Raw genomic sequence first — 26312 nt, 5'->3', positions numbered from 1 at the left:
GTGTTGGAAAGTGAAATAAAAATTGAACTGAATTATCATTATTACTCTCTGAAAAAAAAAAATCGAGTGAAAATATTCGCTCTGAAAGGAGTGAATACAAAAAAGAGTGAATTTAGAGTGAAATTGGAGTGAATTTTGAGTGAAAATGTTCATTTTCACTTGTTTTAGAGTGACGTCAGGGATCACTCCAAAATCTTCGAGTGATCCCTGAGGTCACTCCAAAATGAGTGAAAATGAACATTTTCACTCGAAATTCACTCCAATTTCACTCTAAGTTCACTCTTTTTTGTATTCACTCCTTTAAGAGTGAATATTTTCACTCGATTTTTTTAGAGAGTATTATTATCATAATCATCGTCATTATACACACCCTACCTACAGATTTAGACTTTCAAAGCACCCTGCACCGCCTCTGGACAAGGGTAACAAATGACATCTTGTTATACAAACACCTAATAGTTATAAACGGAGAACTATAAACATTGACTGTACTTTGACCGAACCAAACCATCTAATGTCAACCATAAAATGGGGAAAGGCAGTTTATATTGATAATATGTATGATATTAGCACACATGCAGAACGCAAGCAGACTAACCTGGCAGAAGCTTCTATTAGTTGAAAACCCCAGTCAGTTCAACTTCCTTGCATACAGCATCAGTCAACTATAGGTAAGCTATAGCCCTTTCAGTAAACGTACTTTTTGGTCAGTATTCCACAATTCACAATGTGCATGATCATATTATGTAAGCGTATAATATGTGTGTTTATGTTTCAGAGTGATTGCTGTGTGTGCATGACTGTATAGACGCTCATAACTGTATAGATAATGAGACTATGGGTACAGAAGAGGGAGCACAATATTTCATCATTGGGTCTTCTGTAAAGAGTATAATGAAATGAACTTGACTGTTATGGACTTATTGAATTACTAGATGGTACACATTTTCATTATTCAGAGACCTGAAATATTACGTTTAAACGATATATCTTCTTTGGCTTTACACAATCTTTGGAAGCTAGACAAGGACCATGGCAGAGGCCGACGAAGAGGTACCGCCCGTGATCATCGACGTCGGGTCTCTCACTTGTCGGGTAGGGCTAAAGGGTGATGAGGATCCGCGAACTGTCTTCCCGTCGGTCGTAGGTCATCTCCGAAGAGAGGTAAGGGGAGTCTGAAACTGATGACTTCAACTACATCATGTACATACTCCATCCCCCGATTCTTAGGATCAACTTATTTATGTTCGAGTAGTATAGCCATAGAAAACGCGATGGGATCATCCCACAAGACCCTCAACCATGAGTCATATACAGCCCACAAGTCCGACAGCCCACGATTTCGACACTAGCCAAATAAAACCCATGAGACCGACGCTAGTTAAAACAGCCCAGGGGGTGTTTCATAAAGCTGTTCGTAAAGTAATACGAACGACTTACGAACGACTGGTGATCGGTTCTTGTTCTGAATCATTGAAATTCTGATAAGTAGGTCTATAGCACTTCAGAACGATCACCTGTCGCTCGTAAGTTGTTCGTAACTTTACGAACAGCTTTATGAAACAGGGCCCAGGAGTTCCACAGATACACGGGGTTTAATGTCGCAGTCTCTTGGGCCTTGTTTGCTTAGTGTCGAACTCATAGGCTGTATGAATAGCGAGCTGTATAACTCGTAGGCTATATGACTCGTGGGTGTCGGTCTAGTGACGTGCACCCAATGCGACTACCACCACGGCCGTAAGGGAGATTTCACAAAGCATTATGCTGATTCGGTAAACATAGAAATCTGTGGAAAACTCAGTGAATGTTTGAAGATAGTCATGCAATCTATTCTAAGGCTATGAATTTATATAGCTTTGTTTAATCCTCCTCGATTCCACAAGAATTAGAATATATTAAGCAATTGTTAACAGAATATATACACATAAAATATCAAAAGAAAAGAAGACCACTCAACATGCTCAAACTAGGTCTTTCAGAACACAATAGTTGAGATTCGGAATTGTTTTCATCGTTAAGGGTATCGTCCTACCAATTTGACATCACGAAGCTTGTTTGGAGAGTTTCAAACCATGGACAGAGTGCACATTAAACTTTGAACTTTTTTCTTTCGACCCCGGCCTTTCGGAGTATGAGAAATATATAACATGCACCAGAAAAATAAAAAAAGTCTTCGAAATTGATATCTTAATGATAACATTAATAATAAATTGATACCTTTCGCTATAACGAATTACCCTCAAACTACCACGCAGTATTTTACAAATCTTTCTGCATTCAGTAAATCTACAGATGTGCTTGTGGAAACTTCCTATTTAAGATTCAATCAATTCGATTGTAAGTTCTGAATTCATCTAAATCCTGAATGAAATGTACATTGCCCTTGATCATTTTATAACTACTCCAATTATCAGGATATGTTACTCAACTTTGATGTTAAATGATAAATGCGCAAAAAGTTTTGTGTTTATTATCTTTGTTATGTCTTTAATATTGCAAGATTCTCAAAATTCATCAAACTTGCATTGTGTCTTCTAGATTGTAACCGAAAGCGTGGTAGGCAAGAGTTCTTATGTTGGAGAAGAGGCTCTGAGCAAGAGAGGTATCTTAAACCTCGTTTGGCCTGTCGAAGACGGGATCGTCACAAACTGGGACGACATGGAGAAGATCTTTCATCACATTTTCGAGCTCAACGTTGACGCCAAGAACCATCCCGTCCTCCTCACCGAGTCCCCGAGTAACCCGAAGGCCAACAGAGAGAAGGCCATACAGGTATCACGGCTAAAATATTTTGTTCTTCTGCGTCTTGCAGTTACAAAATCTGGTGTACAAAGACAATAGTTAATTATTATGTAGTAAGAGCCTATTACATTCTAAGATTTTAAACAGATTTTAAAATTCGGAATACAGTCAAACCTGCCTTAGCGGCCAACTTATACACCTGACGTATACGGCCAACTAAAAAATGGATGGATAAGAATAGAACCCCCCCCCCCTCAAAAAAAAAATTCCTCCGAGATAAAAGCCGTGTTATAGACGCTGTCTGTTTTGCTGATCTCGCTCATTTTTCTCCTTTTTCTCACAAAAGAACAGCCATCGGATGAAAAGAGTTGGGCAGCGGCGAAAATTGAATAAACTCAAACTCAAACCTGGGTCTGGAAAATTTGATTGACATGGGTTAGCTCTTAGAGTGTATCACTCCCGTCTTGTCCTTCGTTCTTGCCCTCAGTGCTTGTTCGACACGTTCGGCGTCCCTTCCGTCTTCATAGTCAGCCAGCCAGTCGCCTCAATGTTCGCTGCCGGGCGAACGACGGGTGTCGTATTGGACGTCGGGGCAAGTGTTGGTCACGTGGTACCGATTTACGAAGGCCACTGCTTACGTCATGCCATCCGTCACGTGACATCAGCTGGGTCCCATCATTCAGAATACTTGCTGGGACTGCTTAAAGGACAAGTTCACCTTCATAAACATAAGGATTGAGAGAATGTAGCAATATTAGTAGAACACATCATTGAAAATTTGAGGAAAATCAGACAATCCGTTCAAAAGTTATGAATTTTTGAAGTGTTTGTGCAGTACCCGCTGGATGAGAAGACTACTGCAGTGTATGAATAACTTAGATGTCACATGCGTACAACAATATAAGGAAAATATAAAGAGAATTTCACAAAATTCCATCTTTTGAAAAAAGTACACATTCCCCTGACTCGTTACCGACAAATGTTATGGGTAATATTATTCCCCCTGCCTTTAGAAAGAGACAAGTCAAGTGCTCTTTTATTATGCGAAAAAAGTGAAAATATGTTGAATTTTCTTTTACATTTTCTTTATACTGTTGTACGCATATGACTCACAAGCTGTAGTAGTCTCCTCATCCAGCGGTTCCAACACAAAAATTTAAAAAATTCATAACTTTTGCATCGATTGTCCAATTTTCCTCAAACTTTCACTGATGTGTTCTACTAATATTGTTACATTTTCTCAATCCTTATGTTTATGAAGGTGAACTTGTCCTTTAAGGATCGTGGATATAATAGCGAGACATTAGGTACTACTGTTTTACACCTTACGTTCTTTGTTACCTTTGACGATTTAATGGGCAGATTATCCTTAATGGTACAAGGCTTGACAATTTCGCTGGGCCATTGGCCCGGGGCACTGAAAATTGGTGTCAGTGTCAGGACAATATCAGAGGATGGTTACATTATTGATGTGCATAAATATGTAGACACTCAAAGGGAGAAATTAAGTACTAGGAACAGACAGAAAATTTCAGAACAAAACGCTCTCACTTGATAACTCGTATAATTATATATATTGGATAACGTCAGCAACTTGCTGTTAGATAGATTTCATTAAAATATGTTCCTTCCTTCCACTGCATACTTTACCCATCAGTTTGGTAAGATTCTAGCTGATAATAAAGTAATCTACCAGTTATCATAATCAATGTGAATTACCTTAAAATTATGCACCAATTTAGAATAAGTAATCAGAGTCAGTATATTGTGCATTGTTTTTATGTAAAAAATGTAAATCTATAAATCTATACTTTTGTATATTATTTCATTTGATGGTATGAAGACATGAAAACAGTGGACGACATCAAGGAAAAACTTTGCGCCGTTGCTCGCGACTTCGATCGCGAGACAGCGAACCCGCGGACGATCACGGAAACTTTTCAGCTTCCTGACGGCCACTCCATCACCATTGACAAGGAAAGACTCCTCGTTCCCGAAGTCTTCTTCAAACCAACGCTCCTGGGCAAAGACTCTCCCGGCATCCACCGGGTCATCTACGACGCCGTGATGGACTGCGACGCCGAGCTCCGCAAGAAACTTCTGGCCGGTGTCATACTCGCTGGAGGTGCGACCATGTATCGTGGGCTCCAAGAACGGCTGCAAGACGAGCTCGGCACCGTGGTGCAACCACCGGCTCGAGTGAAAGTCATTCACCCCAAGAAGCATTCTGCTTGGATGGGTGGGTCCGTCTTGGCTGCGTTTGCACCCATCAAACAGCAGTGGATTAGCAAGAAAGAGTATGAGTGCCACGGTCCCAGTATCGTTCACAAGAAGTGTTTCTAAATTTTTTGCTACTCACCACATTGTATCCCCTCTCATATCAAATGTTGCCAGAGTAACCTGAAGACAATAACCATCTCCTACACTTCAACACACAAGAATACTTACAGTAATATCGTCTCATGTAATGTTGCTGTATCACAAGTCTTCGTGAGTACAAAGAGATAGAAAACATACAGATCTCTTGTTAAAATTCGTCTCTCTTAGATATTGATATATGACATAATATTTCTTTGTAAGAAATACATAATTGAATATTTTCAAGATGTCTTTCGTCTCTACGTTAGTTACAATTTTGCTCGTAATACCAATATATCCAGTACTTTTTTATGTATATATGTATGTACTCTATTCCGTTCTTCTATCCTCTTTCTAACCGGCCTCTAGATTTCTAACTGTATGATATGTCAGAAACATGTTTGTTACTTGATTCCATTTAAATTATTACTTAAGATCAGGATCGTTTTGTAAACTGTAATTCTATACTCATAGAACGTGTAGAAGGAATGACTTCATTGTCTTTCTTTTCCAATAATGATAAAAATAATGAAATAGATTCATATATTCATGTTAATATTTCATTTGGCATTGCACTGATTTTTGTGATTGTGTCGGGTAAAATTGCGATATCGGAAATTAATCTCAATTTGAATTTGAATTTACTTTCCAAGCAAGTAACTTGTTTCTTGAAGAGAGTTCGTTGTCTCAATGTATTCTCACCTTCCTCGTACTCTTACCACGTGTTTAATTAATCTCTGCTGCTCAAGTACATGATGCTGTCAAGCTAGAACATGCAAAATGTGATATCTCCCGACCTGTTAAGGGTTGTGTTTGACGTAGCAAGGTTTGTTTGTAGATTATACAAATTAAATAGATCAACGATTTATTTGTTCTTGTATTTAAGACAATAAGATGTTTTCACTCATTTTACCTCGCATTATTCTAAATCTGCCCGTGGAATTGGTATTTCTTTAGCCTCATTTTATCGAACTATTCAGTAGGAAAGAAGACAATGGCTTTTCGTATTTAAAGCTCAAATTTGACGAAGCTACTTTATTTTCAAGAAGTGTTATTTTCATTTGATTAGAATAACCGATCTTGATAATTGAAATTCATTAGTGGTCGACATTGAAAAAAAAAGTAACCGTACTCGGCTTAAAGTGCAATTCCATTGCATGTTCAAGATGACTTCGATTAAAACAAAATGGAATGTAATTAAACAACCTAAATGCATGAAATGGAATAATGTGTACAAGAATCGGACATAAAAGACAAAATAGGCTTCAACAGTGGTATCGATTATACAACCATGGCACACTCTGTATGGACAAGTAACAGAATAGTTGATGATGTCACAACCTGTATCCAAGTTTATACACAATGGCATTTTCCTATCATCTCCTCTTTTCTGCAACTCTTAAATGTAGTCCTAATCCGTTTGTGATTGTAAGCCTCAACTACGTGGATACAGAGGTGTATGAAATGTAATACACTAAACTGTTGACATGACCATAGAATCTCGTATATGTATGTCAATGTATCTTGTAGCTTTTATATCTCTTAGGGGAGACTCACTGCTTTTGTAATAATGCTCTTGCCTGAAAGTGATAATCCACCCTTATGATATTCAACTTTTCTGTATTATGCAAATTGCCATAACGAAAAAAATTGGAATTTCTCTTTTTGTGTCTCTTTTTCAGTCAGTGTTCAGCAAATTTGGAATTAGACACCAAAAATGTTGATTTTAGTTTTGCCTGTCATTTAATTTAATTTAATTTCATTCATTTTTTGTTTCTGTATGGTACAAATTAACAATAAACATAAAGTCATCGTTTACCACGGCTATAATGTTGCATATGAGAAATAAGCATATCATTCATGAGAGAACACATACTCAGTATATGAAATACAAAGAAGAAAAATCAAACTACCATGCAGGAGGGTCCCCAGTAAGCCTTTATGCGTTCTGATTCAAGGACTGGGACAGGAAGCACTATCAGTTCAGGAAGAACAACATTTTCTGGCTGAACTGAGAGGCCATGTTGAAATAAAAGAAATTAAAATCCAATTCAGACGCCCCTTGGGGCTGTTTTGATATAATGGAAGTTGTAATAATTATAGCATTGCATGACTGTTAACAGTCGGCGTTAGTGCTAGTATTTCTCTTTGGGCAAAAGGATTCTTAAGATTCTTAAGAATCAAGAACTTATAATCAAAAGTGTATTGATATGGGTATATACATATAATTATATATCATCAAGAATAAAACTGAAACCAAGTTCATGCTGCATTCAACAACAGTTTATTTCAGAACACTGTTGGTGAATACAACATGAACTTGGTTTCAGTTTTATTTTTGATGATATCATCATACCAACACGTAGACAGCTTACTCAATAATTATTACATATTATATATAATTTTCATGTTATCATGAGAATGTAGACATTTCGGATCCGAGAAAATTGCCAGACGATTAAGTGATTTGACTTGAAACCACATACATGCCTGTAAAAATATATATAAAGAAAGACATAAACATGGTATTTTCCTGCACATATCCTAACTCCACACCCGATTTTCTCATATCTGAGCTTACCTGATGGACTACTTTCTTGCTGGTCTGGGTTACGTTTGTCGAAAATAAAATGGTACAATCAAATCGTGCAAGGGGAATATCTGAACTAATATTTGGGGATTTTACCAAGCTTTCAGATCACATTGTATGTAGGGCCTCATATGTCTAATTTGCATATTTCGATATAGTCCACGGAGTTCACAGGACATTAAGGGAAACTCGATCAACCAAGTCGGTTTCTTTCTTTTTTTTTCATGCACAAAATAAACTTCGGGCTACGAATTGTCCGTGTATCAGTGTGCGTATAATATCCAAGTTTGTGTGCGTATAATATCCAAGTTTGTGTGTATACAAAAATTAATGACGTCTGTGTGTGCATTGACGGACGTGTAATACAGTGAACTCGTATAGCACGCTTCAGTTACAAATATATTGTACACTGTAATATTCCTGTCCGTGGAATATTATGAACATTTTTTTTTTTTATGGTGGGTATTCAGCTTCGCTGCCTTGTGTGTTGTGTTCAATCGACAATCCACTTTGTGAAATGGGGCATGCCGGTGAGCAGGCGTGAGAGAATTGCTGCAAACCATACTCTTTGTTGCAAACTACGAACAGTGTACATGCCACTATGATAGTGGAGTGAGAACCGACGCGGAGGAAGTCAGCCGGCCGCCGGAACAGCCTCGGCATGGTGTGATGCGAGGTCCCGTCTCATCCAGCGAGGTTGCAATCACATTACGTAGGTATACAAATAATACTTCATCGTGATATGTGATTAACAGTAGCTGAATAGGGATCATTAAAGGGGGGGGGGGGGATGACGGGGATACAGATTGTGGGGGAACTTGTACGTAGGCTATATGGAACCGCGTGAGGTATATCCGTCAGCAAACAAACAATGCAGATATAGATTTGATAGGACTATAAGTGTCTAAGTAGGCCTACATTATAAAGGTTGGGTAAGTAGAGTAGCAGATTGAGTTGGTTGGTAGATAGACAGATTGATTGATTGATTGATTGATTGACATTATAGAGTTGAACAGTCATTAACTGCTACGCTAACCTAATTATTTTGGTAGACACATGTAGATGATAGATACAAATATAGGTGATGTAGCTGATGGTTTATATATTCCTGGGCAAGCCCGTGGATTCTGCATGCACGAGTATTCAGAGAATGCATGCCCGCATAAATGATATGAAAAAAAAAACCGCATAGAATTATAGTCGCAGTATTGAAAAGTAAGTTAAAAGGCATAACAACAGCGCCGGACATTCATAAAGAATGATAGCAGTTATAGAAAGATAGATAGATAGATAGATAGATAGATAGAGAGAGAGAGAGAGAGAGAGAGAGAGGAGGAGGAGGAGGAGGAGGAGGATAGAGAGAGGGGTATTATCATACAACAGAGAGATATGTTTCAAATCATATTAGTGAGCATTATAATACGTTTTAATGTCAAACTGCGCCTTTTTACGGTTGATCATAATACCATACAAGATCTGTGTGAAGTGTGTGGATATAAGCAAACGTGCAAACAGGTAGAAAAGCACCAACCGTTTACTTGACAAAGTGCAGTGGGTAAAGGCTATATAAATCTTACATTCTGTGTGAATAATACTTGTCAGTCTTGGGTCCCGTTCGACCTAAATACGAAATGACGACTGAATGAGCACCACTTTCTTTTAACAAATTGAAGGTTAATACTCTGAAGAATTGTGGAATTGATCACCTCCGGAATTGAGATCAATTTCATCAAATGTAATAACATAACAGACAATCATCCTTCGATGTATGGTGTAGAAATATTGTAGAAATACTTAGCATTCTTCTTTAAAACAAATCCTTCCCCGATCCTTCCTTTCCCTAGAAAAAAAGAAGAAGAATAGATTTAATGACATGGCCGAGTCAGACGGAAATGACACAGCAGTGATCGTCGATTGCAGCTCTCTTACGTGCCGGGCGGGCTTCGCTGGTGAAGATGAACCACGGGTCATCTTTCCAGCCGTTGTCGGGCGTCCAAAGAAACAGGTGCACCCATTCTCTTCCAGTGTTTCTGGGGTTCTTTCTTTTCAATCCAAATTATTTCTTCTCCATCATCTTATTCTCCTTAACTTGCTCACAATTCCCTTCCTATTTTATTTTCATGCATTTGCTTTTTATTTTCCTTATTTTCTATCATTTCCATTTCTCTAATTCTTCTTTTCCTCCTTCTCTTCACCTCCTTTTTGCTTTTCTTTTCCTCTTTTCATCCTCTTGTTCCTCTTCTTCTAGACTTAAAAAGATATTATCAAATAAATCGGAAAATCTAACATAAGTCAGGTATCAGAACTGAGTATTCATGGACTTAAGTTTGAATTTTCAGACTTACGTTTGATCTCAACTCTTATGCAACAGGGCCCTGTATTTATAATTACAAACGGAAGACATGTTCTAAAATGTGCGATGTCATGAAGATCTGTACCGCACAACACTATAATTGGCACATTCACAGCATTCACATCGTATAAATCCATGTAGGACGCGTCAACCGACTCAACAGGTCTAAAGAACATTTATATTGGGCGTGAAGCGGAGGCGAAGAAAGATATACTAAGCAGGAAGTGGCCGGTGGAATATGGGTTTGTCACCAACTGGGACGACATGGAGAAGATCTGGCATCACATTTTCTACGACGAGCTCTGTGTCGTCCCCGAAGAACGCCCGGTCCTTCTCACTGAACATCCGATGAGTCCCACAGTCAGCAGAGAAAAGTTGGCACAGGTGAATTTGAACTAATTCTCCCTTCCCCCTTTCCCTCCCTCACTCCCCCCTCTCCCTATCTCTCCCCCCTCTCTCACAATCTCCCCCCCCCCCCACATCTCTTTTCTCCGTCTTCTTTGCCTATGATCTGGATATCGGATGTGATGATCGAGCTCGATTCAGTTTTATTTCTGCATTTCAATCGGCAATACAGCGATACAAAATCTATAACAGTATCGACATGATGGTATGCAAAATCAAGATACACGTACATCATTAATGTTTGATACATACGTGAAAGTGTTGAATGGTTGCATCGACATTAACATACACATATACAGTATAACATACATATATGTACATGTGGCATTGGCCTATTGGGGGGAGGGGGGTGGGGAGGGGTAACAGCGAGCCGGGAAGCTTTTGTCAGAGAAAACAGTGTAAGTTAAGAGTAAGTTGTGTACCTGGTATGCCATGCAAGTACTTGTTTGCATTTTTAGAATATAGAGAGGGAGAAAAAGACTTAAATCAGCAATTTACAGCTAGAAATATTTGTTGCAATTAAAGATATGCTTTAATGGAATAGCCATAATATACACTTGGACACTTGTACTTAAAACAGACTACAAAGAAAAAAAGAAGACAGACCAAGGAACTGAAATGAAACAAGATCACATCATCTCCCTTCAGGAAATGTTTGAAAAGTTTGAGGTGCCGACCCTGTACCTCCTTTCTCACCCCGTGGCTTCCCTCATCGCTGCCGGCATCACCACAGGACTAGTGCTCGACGTCGGGCAGGGCAGCATCCACACGATTCCCGTCTACGAGGGCCACGTCTTGAGGCACGCAGTGGGTCACGTGGACTTTGCCGGCTCCACACACTCTGATTTCATGTTCAACCTGCTAAGAAAGAGGGGCTACCCATTCGAGACTATAGGTGAGAATTGACACCAATTACAAATGTGACATTTCCCCAGGAATATCACCTGTTGCTAAATCATCACACATACGTAACGGTGCACTCCCGTTATATCAAACACGGTTATAACGAAATTCTCGTTACAACGAAATCAAAATCCAGGTCTCAATAATATCATCTATGTATCTTTGTACGCTATACTGTTCGGTTATGACAGAATGTCTTTATAACGAAAGAAAAATGTCGGTCCCGAGGAGTACGCTGTACTTATAAGATTATTCACCTTGCTGCTGAGCACTAGGGCGACGACAGAGGGAACTGGAGTATGGGACGCTAAGTGTCACGTCGTTTCCTTCGTTACGAAATTAGTCATTTCGTAACGAAAGAGACCATGCGACACTTGGCGCTCCATACTGGAGGATGCTTATCGCATCAGCAATGACCAACGGGCAGTGACGTCCATGGCAGAGCAGAGAGAGATACTGTAATTTTATCTTGATGTTGATGCTGATTTCATGTGAAATGCAAGAAATTCAGTGAAATTTTATGTTCGAACGAAATTGGAAACACGTTAAGAGAGTACGTCATCACCTCCTCTTGTTTGCAGAACTGATTGCAACTAATACATCTCTCTCTTGAAAACATGCAAAACGTTGAAAGATTCATCGCTGTCTTTTTTTAGGTGCGACTTAATTGAATGTTTTACCACTCTATCGTTTGAAACAAATAATAGAATTAAAACTCTGTGTATTGAAGACAAAGCCATATGCTGTGGAATTTCACTGTGAAATTCACGTTCAGAGAATGTGTAATGGGAACTTAGTTTCAAGAATATCGATTTAAATTGAATTGATTAGAAATTATGAGTTCTACTGCATTATCCCTTATGACCTCAGTACACCGCTTCCACAAAACATGACATATTTAAAGACTCGACATTAACTTTTTTCGTCTTGGTAGCTTCAGTGCCAATATTAAGGAGTACAGCGCTGTAGTAATGATAACACTTCGAACTCTACAGCGCTGTACTCCTTAATATTGGCACTGAAGCTACCAACACCAGGGTCCTCAGTTCAAAGCCACTCCTCGTGTTTGCGCCCTTGAACTGTATGTACCCATGATGTCTCTCTAGACCCAGGTTTATGAATGAGTATCCTTGGCAAGGCTGGGATGGAGGTATCCTTACAAATTGAAGAGCCATGCTTACATTAAAGAGGTTGATTACTCCATAGACCATAAACGTTATCAATAGTGCTGGAAAATATAACCAACCAACCAAACAAACAAACAAACAGAATAAGCGGTATTTTTATACATACTGAAGGATGCATTTAATTTCCGTGAGATAAAATTTGAGCACGCTTTTATCTCCATTGCACAGACGACTTGAGAATTGCCAAGGACATTAAAGAGAAGATGTGCTACGTCGCTCTCGACTTTGAAAAGGAAATGGAGATCGCAAACTCTATTATATCGTCGACTATCACCGAGCACTATACTCTTCCAGACGGACAAATCGTGACAGTCGCAAAAGAACGATTCGTCGTTCCCGAACTCTTTTTCGATCCAAATCTAATGAAATTCGAGATGCCAGGCATCCACGAGGTAATTCAGAACACGGTGATAAAATGCGACGTCGACATCCGAAACAATCTCCTGGCCAACATCGTACTCTCCGGTGGCCCCACCATGTATCCCGGGCTTAGCGAACGACTGCAGAAGGAGCTTGCCATTTTGTTTCCGTCGTCAGCGGAAGTAAAAGTGACGGCACCACGGAACCACGCCTCATGGGTTGGAGGATCAATGCTGGCTGCCAAAAGCCCACTCAATGGGGGTTCGTGGGTCTCTAAAGAGGAGTATGACGAATACGGACCTTGGATTGTTTTCAGACGCTGCTTCTAGCTCTTTGAACAGACCCCCCCCCAAAAAAAAAAAAAAACACTATTTTTCGACAACATTAAGATTTATCTTATTTTATTATTAGGAAAATATTTTTACTTTGTAATAATTTTGTATAATTCGTATAGGTTTGTACTTATGTAGTAAATTATGGCTGTTAATTCGTTATCCATGCAAAAAAAAAAAAAAAAAAAATGCCAAAGCTGCAATAACAAATAACGGCAACATTATTTCATTTGGCTAAAAAAAAGAAAAATAGAAAATAATTCATGATTGAACATTTAGCGACTTCTTTACGCTCCCGTGATGACAAATCATGTCTAAGCATTGTTTAGCATGTAAGTTTGTCTATTGTTATATTACACATCTACACTCTATGATTATACAGTAAAGCAAACATAAAAAAGAAACGCGACTACATGTGCGTCATTTCCTCCTGACACATTTTTCGAGTCATATCTTTTCGTGTTTGTTTGTACACATTGTAAATGTGCGTTCACAAGTGGACGTGTAATAGTAGATCGCACTTTAGTTACACTAATTAAATATCCCACTTGGTGAAAAATCATGAACTTTGTACTTCTACATCATTCCGCTTCGCTGTACTCTGTGTCGTGTTGAGCCGACATAATATTTTAATCGTGTCAGTTGATAGGGTATAAAGCGTCAAACCAGCCGTGAAGCTATGAGAGGATGACTGTAATTACATTCAGACGATTGCACGCACAGAAAACTACAAACCACGAATATGAACCCGCGGTCGTCTGCTAGGCATGGATATGCGAGGTCCCGGTAACAGCTAGGTTGAAATTACATTGTAGATCATATACAAAATTGCGCTCATACTGGAATCTTTGCATACCAACTTCATCGTTCTGTGCAAAGACGTTATAAAGGATCGCGATCACTTCGTGGAGCATTCAGATTGTGGGATATTTCAATCTGGTGAAGCGGTGAGTATATAGCCAGGTAAATACAAATGAATATGCATGTGAAGAGTTTGTTCGCAAAAAAAAAACAACAACTGATAAGTCCATATTTGCCAAATGGAGATATTTGCGATTAAAGGTCAAGAAAAATATAGAAAAAAATTATAAGAAAATTTTTGCTTCTTTTGACCATAACTTCAAAAATATTTCTTTATATGTAGTGACCAATATATCATTTAAAAGGTATTAGTTTGCACTTTATGACAGAGACCGTACTTCAAAATCTTCAAAAATGGACTTATCGGTTTTTGCGAACAAACTCTTCATGTTATTTATAGGGATGTATATTATAGGTAGGAAAAAATAGACAAGTAGAGAGATAGCTAGATAAATGGAGAGATAGATAGATAGATAGAGAGAGAGAGAGATTTATTGCTTGATTGATTGATTGAGTTAATGAGAGAGAGAGAGAGAGAGAGAGAGAGAGAGAGACTTTATAGTGAGTGACTGAGTGAGTGAGTGAAAGAGTGATTGCTTGATTGATACATGAATATGATTAAAACGATATCTCGTGCTTTCACCCGCTGTTGTTGTTGTTGTTATTTTTAATTTTAAGGCGTACGTGATTCAGTTATGAATGTTTACGCCTAATGCCTACTGTAAGTTATACTAATATCTGTTTTTTTTCTTTAAGGAACACAAATTCAAATTAATTTTGCTGCATTATTGCCGCAGTTTTGGAGATTCTAAAATAGACTGTCATTTCCCATCACATGGGCCGTTTTTGCGTATTTTCTGGCCAGCCCGGTTCGGTATCAGTGAACATGCCCAGCTTTGCCCAGCTGTTAGTCTCGAACAAGACGCGCTGAGTGGAATATGAAACCTGAGACATAATGTATACGTAGAGGTAGGGCAATGTGTCAATTAGTTGCAATGAAAAAACATCTCGACTTAACAATTTCATTAATTTGCACAATTACGTAGTACCCGTTGCATGCTACAAGGACTAGAATCAACACTTGCTGTCGGACGGAAGCTCGGTGATCTCGTGGAGATGACGCCTGTCCGGAAATCAGGAGGTCGTAGGTTCGAATCCTGCTCGAGTACGCACACCCATGATTATCATGGCTACTACTAGAACACTGATCAATTCAGTGCTTATTTACGTCGCTGTAGGGCAATTTGTCAGTCAGTTGCATGCAAAACTTATTTCCAACTGAATTGTGCCGATAGATGACATATCGTATATATCGTTGATCACTGTCTCTGCTGTTTTCTTTTTCCGTTTTCCTTCGTATCGACCCCTCCCGCCTTTTAATTCGCCTAGAGAATGTCGCAGTAATGACGACCGAACCAGAAGGGGGTGGCACAGCGGTAGTCATCGACTGCGGCTCTCGTACGTGCCGGGCGGGCTTCGCGGGCGAAGACGAACCACGGGTGACCTTCCCAGCCGTTGTAGGACGTCCGAAGAAACAGGTGCACCGCTATTGTCATACTGTTCACTCGTTGGTGTTTTTTTTTTCTTGGAAGTATTGTAATCTATATATTTTCCCCTTCATCATATTATCCTCTTTCATGTTTCAATTCTAATGCCTTTCTTCCTCATTTGCTTCTTCTTTTGGTTTTGTTATTTCTCAAAGTTCTTTGTAGAACAATTAGTTCATGCTTTTGTCATGTGCCACCATGATTTTTGTAATGGATTGCTTTATGGATTGCAGGTCAAACAGATACAGAGGTTACAATCAATACAAAACTCTACTGCACGAGTAGTATCCAAAATCAGGAAACATGAACAAATTTCACCAGTTTTAAAAAGCTTACACTGGCTTCCAGTGAAAAATCGGATTTAGTTTAAGATACTGTTATTAGCATTTGAGTGTTTTCATATGTTTGCTCCACATTATCTAAGGGAGCTACTTCATATCTACACACCAGAGAGGAAATTTCGATCAAAAAGTAAAGATGTATTTGTTATTCCATCCAGAAGAACCAAATTTTACGGAGAACGAACATTTGTTTTTAATGCCCCTACTTTATGGAATAATTTACCTCAGAAATTAAGACAAATTACTGATAGATTCAAGTCTGCCTTGAAAACGCATTTGTTTACAGTGTAAGCAAACATGAAGCTCGGTACCATCACTGTAAGTGGAATTGTATGTTTTTGTATAATCTTTTCATTTTTTATTTCTTGAGCGCATATAAAGGGACATTATCACTTTGTGTTATGCGCTATATAAGCACTGTCAATTATTATTATTATTATTAATTTCTGCCACCCCCTTCTTATCTTTTTTTTTGCTTGTAGAATCCCTCCTTCTTTTGCTTCTCAATTTCCCGTTCTTATTAATCTCCTTGCGTTCTACCTTTCATCTCTTTTTGCTGTACTAGCTCCTTGCAGCTTTGAGGCTGCTTTTTAAACAAGAGCCTATACGGTATTAACGAACATTTTGTGATTAATATTGACACAAAAGCCGCGAAGTGGCCGATTCAAATTCGTTATCGTACACACCGTGAAATTTATGTAGGACACGTCAACCGACTCAGTGGGTGAGAAGGATTTTCATATCGGACGTGAAGCGGAGGAGAAGAGGGAGATGCTTCAGAAGAAATGGCCAGTAGAATTTGGGTTCATCTATAACTGGGACGACATGGAGAAGATCTGGCATCACACTTTCTACGACGAGCTCCAGGTCGTCCCCGAAGAACGCCCGGTCCTTTTCACTGAACATCCGATGAATCTCTAAGTCTACAGGCAGAAGTTGGCGCAAGTGAATTCATTTTGCTTGATCCCATCCCACCCCCACCCCTATATCTGTTCCTTTGTCCTTCCTTACGTTGCCATTTCAGTGTACACGAGTGCGCGGACAATGGTCGATTAAGACAAGTAATAGATGTTGTGATGAAATGAATGAAGTGTTAAATAGGTTACTTCTTTCAGAGAAATAAACGGAGAGAGGGAGAGATGAAAAAGTTGGAGATGTATAGATATGAAAATGCTTACATTTCTAGAATGGAGGGACTTTAATCTAAAAAAAAAAAGACGTAAATTGACTTCACACGAAAAGAAGAATTTGATTTATTTTTACGAGAGTATAATCAGTATTACGCTCTATGTTCATGTCGTGCTTCAGCGGAATTGCTATGTACACATAGATTGGGGCAAACGGTGAGTAAAAAAAACCTAAGTACTCTAAGATTCGACTTATATTCCTTTAGGAAATGTTTGAAAAGTTTGAGGTGCCAGCCCTATACCTCCTCCCCCACGCCGTGGCATCCCTCATCGCTGCCGACATCACCACGGGACTCGTGCTCGACGTCGGGCACGGCAGCATCCACACGATTCCCGTGTACGAGGGCCACGTGCTGAAGCATCAGGTGCGTCACATGGACTTTGCCGGTTCCACACACTCTGAGTTGATGTTCGACCTGCTCAGAAAAAGGGGCTACCCGTTCGAGACCACCGGTGAGTAAAGACAAAAATAACATGTGATTTGTCATAGTATTCCATGTGACTTCAATAAATGAAATAGAATCAGATAAGCAGAATAGCTAAAATTCATACAGAGAGGACATCATGGACATAGAGTAAAAAGGTGAATGAATTTTGTAAAATTGTGGTATTTTTGTTTGTTTGTTTGTTGTTGTTGTTTTTTGTTTGACTGACTTACTGATTAGACTTAATGGTCGCAAAAAAAGGTGACTGGTGTAGATTAAAGAGGTGATATAATATACGCCTCAAAACCTCCTGCTGGTTTGGACATGTAAGGCATCTGTGATTACCCTGATTTGGTAGATAATTTAACAACTTACTATAACAACTGTTTTCCCTGCAAAAAGGCTACAATAATATTATAACGTTAAGGAAAATTTGAATTCTTGTTTTTATTTCCATTGCCATAGCGGATTGGAGAGTTGCCACTGACATCAAAGAGAGGATGTGCTACGTCGCTCTCGACTTTGAAAGAGAAATGGAGATCGCAAACTCTATCATATCGTCGACGATCACAGAGCACTATACTCTTCCAGACGGAAAAGTCGTGACCGTCGCAAAAGAACGATTCGTCGTTCCCGAACTCTTTTTCGATCCCAGTCTAATGGAACTCGAGGTGTCAGGCATCCACGAGATGATTCAGTATACGGTAAAGAGATGCGACGTCGACATCCGGAACGATCTCCTGGCCAACATCGTACTCTCCGGTGGACCCACCATGTATCCCGGGCTTAGCGAACGACTGCAGAAGGAGCTTGCCATTTTGTTTCCGTCGTCAACGGAAGTTAAAGTAACGGCACCACGGAACCACGCTTCGTGGGTCGGAGGGTCAATGTTCGCTACCCAAAGCCCTCTCAATGAGGGTCTATGGGTCTCTAAAGAAGAGTATGACGAATACGGACCTTGGATTGTTTCCAGACGCTGCTTCTAGCTCTTAAAATATTATCAAAACCATCATTTTGCTCCACAAATTTAAGATTAAAGATAAGTAGTTTTTTTTTTTTTTTTTTTTTTTTTTTTTTTTTTGGGGGGGGGGGGGGTATATCATTGTACTTAATATACAAATCACAATGGCTACAAGTGCGTTATCCTTAAAAAAGGAGCAGATATCAAAGCCGAGACGCTGCGTCAAGATCTTCAAGCGCATCTAAATAAGTTGTCTAAATAATCAGTTCTTAAATCTCTTGATTGGTGAGAGAAATTATTGGTTGTAAGACAAAGTGTAAGATTTGTATCAATACTCAAATTCTCAAAGTACATATATGCGATAACTTTGTTGCTGTCAAATGTAACTCTTCGCAGTGCAGGCGTAACATAATTATCAAAATCCTTGAAACACATAAACCTACTAATCTAAATTCCCCTGTCAAGAAACGTTCTCTCATAATCTCTGTTGTAACATCTAAAATTAGTCAAAGCTCTCTCTCTCTCTCTCTCTCTCTCTCTTTGGTCTGCTGTTGTTTCAAGAAGCTATTTATGTATGACTAACCACGATATAGCTCGTATGATCTGATGATAACGATAGTAATTTTGTTTGCCAAATCTTTCGGTTGTATTCATAAACGCATACATAAGTACATAACTATTATATCTACGTGCAATGCCAGAAAATCAAATCGTTGTTGTTGTTTTTTTGTAATAATATTCGAGCTTTCATCTGTAATGACGACCGTATCATTAATCATCATTATCATAATAATAATTTCCTATTCTGCACTTTTACAAACAAACTGATTAGCGCTATTACAACAACAAAGACAACGACAACAACTGGACAACAACAACAACATCAACATCAACAACAACAACAACAACAACAACTAACAGAATACACCGACATCTTAATCAATATGATGGGAACAATTTGGCTTTGAGTTTCAGGGGATCACTTCTTTCCACCATGGACCCAAGGATCCATGTTTCCACCATCTGATTATTGAATGTCCTGTCAACTTTTGAAAAGTTTGCATTGCTTCCCTTATTATTTATTTCTTTTCAACATGCTCTGTTTTGTAATATTCTTTTTCATTCACTTTGGACTACACGACTTCTTTGCACATCAATCAATACAATTTGTGAAATGTACATTTGCATTATGTTTTACCTCATTTGAAAAAAAAAGATAACTTTAATTGAATTGAATTTAATTGAATTGAATTGAATTGAATTGATTTGAATCTAATTGAATTGTTAGTGTCGTTCTTGTGTTGATAGGGGGTATGCAACATCAAATTCCCTTCTGTGTTGGGCGTGGTTTGTAAATATACTTGCCTGAAAACCATGTTGTTCTCTGCGCTCTTTATTTCCTCGTGATTTTTAGGATAATTTCATATCACCCTTTCTTTCATTAATTTTATTTCTGCATTTCCCCTCTCTTTTCTCGTTTTCTTGTACCTAATTTTCTCTCTCTATTAACACACAAACATTCAACCACCCCGTACACATATAATGAGGATTTTCGTACATGTAATTTTATTTCACGTGGTTCACACAAATTTCAAAGATGAAAAGAAGATACTGTAATGCTTTATCAGCGTCCAACAGCTATTAATGGTACACCCATTAAAAGTTGTTGGATGCTGATGACGATATATATATTCCAACTCCTTTTCATTTTATGTATATATACATATATATATATATATATATATATATAAATATATGTATATATATATATATAAATATATATATATACACATATGTATATGTATATATATTATATATTATATGTAATGTATATAAATGTAATATGAGTGGGTGTGTGTGTGTGTTTGTGTATATATTCAACAGATCTATTTCTAATCAACTTATACTCTATATTAGTTGTTTCTTTTATGATTAAAAAGTCTTCATCTTCTCTCGTCCCCTGTGTCTCCCTGTCTCTTCCCTTTCTTTGTCTCTCTCTCTTTCTCTTCTCTACAAAATGAGCCACACAATTCAAAATGTGGGACAAAACCCATTCTTAATCTTTACCATGATATATATTTATCTACAATATTGCTTTACAAAAATACATCGATATGATACATCTAGCGTTGTTTTCTGCTGCTCGGACAAAAAAAACCAAAAACATGATATTGCATTTATGTCTCAAAATGGTCTTCCCTAGGAAATTTCCACCTCCATGGTATACCATTCTACCTCTCGGATATAAAAAAAAAACCCCCGAAATAACTTATTATTGCCTTTTTGTCTCAAAGGTGGTGCGTACCATAATTTATGCAGGTTCTTTCACAATTCGTTTGTGTCAACGTATATACTTTATTATATTTTCTTCTCTTATATTATTAGTTAACATGTACCGAAAGCATATGAGGACCTATTATTATGTCATTTTCACATGTCATTATCGTTCCCTACAATTACTGTCTGACTGATCAGGGTGATATTAAGATGATTAAGTTCGGTTTTGCCACTCTTCCGTTTTTCATAACTAAAAGATATGAAATCAATGCAACTGATCCCAAATTATATGAAAACTTTTGCGATAAATATACGCGAGTACAGTGTACTTGTACTACCATAATATCTCGGACACAGCGAGGGTTCACATTTCGTAGACAAATATCGGTTGCATACAATATCATGCTCCTTCTTACCTTAAGACGATCTGATGAAATTGCAAACACTTTGCCACATCCTGCTTTCCGTTGTCTCCGCTATAACTGATATATTGTTTTTAAATCTTTTCCGCAGATAATCTGATTCTATAATCTTTTGTTTCTAATTGTAAAGTGTTGTTTTGTCACTTTTGTTGGTGACTGCTTTTAGGAACAAATGCATCTTTCAATAAAATAAAACATGTAGAAACGCGCGACAAAGCTCTGTTCCTTTTTAACTTTGTTTGGTTGTCTAAACAACCAAACAACCTTGATATAACTTCAGCGTTAGCAATGCCATGATCAGGTGCGTAAGAGCGACGCACATGGCAGTTCCTTGGTGGAACAGTGGACACAACTCTTACTATGCCTACTACAGAATTCACGAGGTATTTCAAAATCCATAAACTTCAGTCTTGAAATGATTTAAAAGCATTTCCTGTGAACGATACCTGGTCCCGACTCATCATACTCCTGTTTGCTGATCCACATTTGTTGGAAGGTAGACAAGGAAGCCAGGATGGAGCCTCCGATCCAGACCGAGTACTTCCTCTCTGGAGGAGCGATGATCTTGATCTTCACGGATGGAGGAGCTAGGGCCGTCAGCTCCTTGTTCATCCTATCAGCGATTCCAGGAAACATGGTGGTCCCACCAGAGAGGACAGTGTTGCTATAGAGATCTCTTCGGATGTCTACATCACACTTCATGATGCTGTTAAAGGTGGTCTCGTGGATTCCGGCCAGCTCTTGGCCCAGGAAGGACGGTTGGAAGAGCGCCTCGGGAGCCCGGAAGCGTTCGTTGCCGATGGTGATGACCTGACCGTCGGGAAGCTCGTAGCTCTTCTCGACAGAAGATGACCTCGCAGCGGCCTCCATCTCCTGGTCGAAGTCGAGGGCGACGTAGCAGAGCTTTTCCTTGATGTCGCGAACGATTTCTCTCTCGGCTGTGAAACAAACAAAATTCCAAGATTGCTCAATTAAATATCTGTTTGTTCTTTACATTTTCTAACCAGTTATAAAACCCATGACACCAACAGTACTTTCCGTAAGACGATTATCATAATTTGTGCTTCATTAATCAAACGGAAATGAACGTACAGTTTCGGAGTTTGATCAAAAAAAAAATATTAGTCTGTGTTCGACTACTGCCCAAGGGAAGTGATGTATGACACTGAAGTTTAAAACATTAAAAAAAAATGCAAACAATAAATTCAAACTCAAGCAAGAAATGTATTATAAAAATTATCATCTCTACCTGTGGAAGTGAAGGTGTAGCCTCTCTCTGTGAGGATCTTCATCAGGTAATCTGTCAGATCTCTACCGGCCAGATCCATACGAAGGATAGCATGAGGGAGGGCGTAGCCTTCATAGATCGGCACGGTATGGGAGACGCCATCACCGGCATCGAAGACGATCCCTGTTGTCCGTCCCGAGGCGTAGAGGGACATGACGGCTTGGATGGCTACGTAGAAGGCTGGTGTGTTGAACGTCTCGAACATGATCTGCACAGAAACGAAATATAAGAATAAGTCCATAATGTTGCTTCACATTGTGGAAGTCAGTTGATGATGGTACATTACACAAATAGCAGAGGATTTACAAACTGTAACCTGTGACAAAAGTGAAAAGTGTATTTTGTTTAATGTACTTCTTACCTGACGACACATAATCGTTGTTTTTCATCGTCTAAGCTAGATAAAATAATTGTGATGGTGTTCCACTGAGTATCAAAAGTGACAATGATGATAAAACTGGTACATTCAGAGCGAAAGACAACATCAATATAGAGCAGAACTAAGAAGAACTTACATAATTTGTTAGAAAGTTAGCTATAACCTACCAACAACAGGAGGGAAAAACGAGTGATCTAACTCATGTACGCAACATAAGTGAAATGAAGCGGTATTGTACCAGGTATATATTTTCCAAGAAATGTAGTTTATTAAAGCTTGAAGACTTAATGTGACTCTACTGACACTGAACCATACGACGATTCAAACTGACGCAAAGACGAAAATTAAGAGAGATAACGACACGATTACAAGTCAAAAAGAAGGAATTTGTAATGTACCTGCGTCATCTTCTCCCTGTTTGCTTTCGGGTTCATAGGGGCCTCGGTGAGAAGTACCGGGTGTTCTTCGGGGGCGACGCGTAGCTCGTTGTAGAACGTGTGATGCCAGATCTTCTCCATGTCGTCCCAGTTGGTGACGATGCCGTGTTCGATCGGGTATTTGAGGCTGAGAATGCCCCTCTTGCTCTGGGCCTCGTCTCCTACGTAGCTGTCTTTGGATCCCATGCCAGCCATGATTATCTGATTACGTAATAATAATATAAAGCACATTAACATATTGAGATAATAGTTTTGAAAAAAAAAAGACACAAAGACATTATGCTCCCATGAATGGGTGATGATTAGTTAGCTTTTGGTATCACGATTAATAGGTAGCTTAAATGTCCTTTTTTTTTAGAGTGCAGAATAAAAAATCAGAAATTCAGAATCAGGCGATAAACGTCCGCAACTTTGTATTGGAGAAGGGCATACGTGTACACATAACCTCATGTTGATCTTTGGCCCACACTAATTCAGAATATTGTTACATTTGTTATCATTAAGTTTACTTGATTATTGTTTACCGGAATTTACAACATTTCTTAAGTTACTAGAGACAATCCGACATTGGAATTTAATAGTAACGTGAGAAAAGTGAGAGATCGAGAGAACAAGCTAGGGGGAGTGATGATATACATCATGAACACTTTTAGAGTGCAGTGTACTCCCGCTATAACGAAGTCCTCGGGACCGGTGTTTTTTTTTTTTTTTCATTTCATTTTTTTTCCCTTTTTATTTCATTTCCGGCCAAAACATATAATATGACAATTTCATATAAACAAATTAAGTACAATGTAATTGTTACATTTCCAAATGAAATTTAGATACACGTCATTTGTTTACATGACTCAATAAACATACTAGTTGAAAAAAATACATGGGCAAAATGTGACTGAATCATAAGAAAGAAAAGGTCGGAAATGGAGGGGACTGCTAAAAAGCCAAGCTTGTAGAATGCAGTCCCCTCGTGAGTCGTGAAAATTATAGCAATAATGCAACAAGACAATTTGACATAGTCCGCGGGAAACAGAAAATAAAACAAGTACGCACACTTTTATTATGTATCGAAATTTCGCTGTAGCCAAACAGAAAAATTACATACAGATATATAGATAATAATTTTGGGACAGGAATAATTCGACTTCGCTAAATCGAGAATTTGTTATAGCTGTTTCGTAATAACGAGACTGCATTGTATATCATATATATATATATATATATATATATATATATAGGGCCTATATATTACTGTCAGAAGATATTAAAGGGATGGTACAGTATTGGTGGAGATGAGAATTGGACTTTTAACTTTTTGCGAGATACCAAGAAAACACTTATGATATAGTACAGAGCATACCATTTTAAGAGAAATTCAAAGTTTATTTGATGAAAATCGAGTTTGGAATGACTGAAACATCCAAAAACAAAGTAAAACAAAGCGATCGTAATAAAGTGTGGGTCCCACACTGTTTAGAATCGCTCTTTTTTGAATGTCTCAACCATTTCAAAACCAATTTTCATCAAATAAACGTTGAATTCATCATAGAATTACATGCTCTTTCATATTTCATAAGAGGTTTCTCATTATCTCACCAGAAAATGTTAGAAACCTGAAATTAGGTCTCAACCAAAACTTTACGATCCCTTTAACTATATAATTGTCTTACCTGGTGCCGCGGTCTGCCGACAATGGAAGGGAAGACAGCTCTTGGCGCATCGTCCCCTGCGAAGCCAGCTTTGCACATCCCAGATCCGTTGTCGATGACCAGGGGAGCGATATCGTCACCCACGAAGTCGGCCATTATTTTTTTTTTTTTTGTGTATATTGTGTTTATCAAGGGAAGTCGTCTGAAACTGGAAGAAAAAAAATGATTAAAATGAAAAGTGTTAGCGCTCATTGTGTGAGAAAGGACAGAGGCGTAAAAAAAAAAAATACACACCTTGACCTGAACTGGAGGTGCATAGTCAAGAACATGGTTTTTGATCAGTATTTGTCTAATCTATTCTTGAAACTATTTACAGACGTTTTAGGAATTTCATGAATTTTACAGGAAACAAGACTATTTTTTTTGGGGGGGGGGGAGGTGATGAAGTTTACGGGCGTTCAGTTAGAATTTATCAAACCTTTTCAGAAAGACAATGTATAATTAGCCTTGCACAAAATCAAATGAGGAAAGAAATAATCTTGAAAAACATGTAATAAGGGATTAACGTATATAATTATGACACTTAAAATTAGATAGTGTCAAATATCGTTTACCTATAATTTGTTGCTGATCGGCTGACTGCTGACTGCACCGAAGACCTGGTTGAATTCCTGTTAACTTTTCTCAAGACGTCCCAAAACTTGTTCCTGAATGCTGGGTCCTAGATGGTCACTTCTGTGTGTGTGGCTGGTAGATCTGTCTTCTCATGAAGGAAAGTTTCCAATGACTGCTAAAGCTGGACCGAGTCCAGTATTTATACACATCTGGGATCAAAAATTACTTGCGCAATGTTAGATCACAATGTCCTTATATGGTTCGCTCTGAAACCTAGATGATTCGAACTCAAAGGATCTTTTTAAAAACGATTACTGGAGCTGTGCGCATTTGAAATCTTGTCGTGGTATTGTCATGAATATTCATAGTCAGTTAGAATCGCCGGTGGCAGATAACGAAGTGAATAAACAAGACCATTTGGAGCAGAGTTTGTTTGCTGTTGATTCGATTACTCATTCACTCTTCTATTGTTACTCTCTCCATACGCTCTGTCTGCCTCTCCCCTTCGCTCTCTCTTACAGATGTTTATAAGAAAAGAGCCAATCGCAAGCGGTGATTCACCAACGTATATAACAATAAGAGTTTTTACATGATTCTATGTCCTTAGATAAAAATTGAAGGGTGCTTGACCACTTATGTACATTACGATGACATAACAAAGAAGGTAGGGCTATATATCTTGGATGAGCAATATAG

General features: G+C 38.5%; 4 protein-coding genes across 4 annotated transcripts; 3 read left to right on the top strand and 1 right to left on the bottom strand.

The window, feature by feature from the left end:
• The first annotated feature begins 592 nt into the window (after window positions 1-592).
• Window positions 593-7271, top strand: LOC139734942 (actin-like). Its single transcript, XM_071645719.1, has 6 exons — window positions 593-671; window positions 1020-1164; window positions 2539-2772; window positions 3230-3447; window positions 4021-4049; window positions 4586-7271. The coding sequence occupies exons 2-6, from the start codon at window positions 1033-1035 to the stop codon at window positions 5083-5085; spliced, it is 1113 nt and encodes a 370-aa protein (XP_071501820.1). The 5' UTR covers window positions 593-671; window positions 1020-1032; the 3' UTR covers window positions 5086-7271.
• A 2292-nt stretch (window positions 7272-9563) lies between these two features.
• LOC139734941 (actin-5-like) lies at window positions 9564-13227 on the top strand. The gene is made up of 4 exons (XM_071645718.1): window positions 9564-9714; window positions 10207-10427; window positions 11049-11343; window positions 12707-13227. The coding sequence occupies exons 1-4, from the start codon at window positions 9564-9566 to the stop codon at window positions 13225-13227; spliced, it is 1188 nt and encodes a 395-aa protein (XP_071501819.1).
• Window positions 13228-16913: 3686 nt separating this feature from the next.
• LOC139734940 (actin-1-like) lies at window positions 16914-18577 on the top strand. The gene is made up of 3 exons (XM_071645717.1): window positions 16914-16924; window positions 17373-17619; window positions 18057-18577. Exons 2-3 carry the CDS (start codon window positions 17376-17378, stop codon window positions 18575-18577), a joined length of 765 nt encoding a protein of 254 aa, XP_071501818.1. The 5' UTR covers window positions 16914-16924; window positions 17373-17375.
• A 3094-nt stretch (window positions 18578-21671) lies between these two features.
• On the bottom strand, window positions 21672-25157 carry LOC139734928 (actin CyI, cytoplasmic-like). The gene is made up of 4 exons (XM_071645705.1): window positions 25023-25157; window positions 23317-23556; window positions 22501-22747; window positions 21672-22189 (listed from the first exon to the last, which is right to left on the bottom strand). The coding sequence occupies exons 1-4, from the start codon at window positions 25155-25157 to the stop codon at window positions 21672-21674; spliced, it is 1140 nt and encodes a 379-aa protein (XP_071501806.1).
• Window positions 25158-26312: the final 1155 nt, after the last annotated feature.

The sequence above is a fragment of the Diadema antillarum genome, unplaced genomic scaffold (genome assembly GCF_040938485.1).
Source record: "Diadema antillarum isolate AM-2024a unplaced genomic scaffold, OU_Dant_1.0 seq00000552_RagTag, whole genome shotgun sequence".
In the NCBI taxonomy this organism is placed as follows: domain Eukaryota; kingdom Metazoa; phylum Echinodermata; class Echinoidea; order Diadematoida; family Diadematidae; genus Diadema; species Diadema antillarum.
Note: the sequence above shows the minus strand (reverse complement) of the source record. Positions and strands in the feature narration are given on the sequence as shown.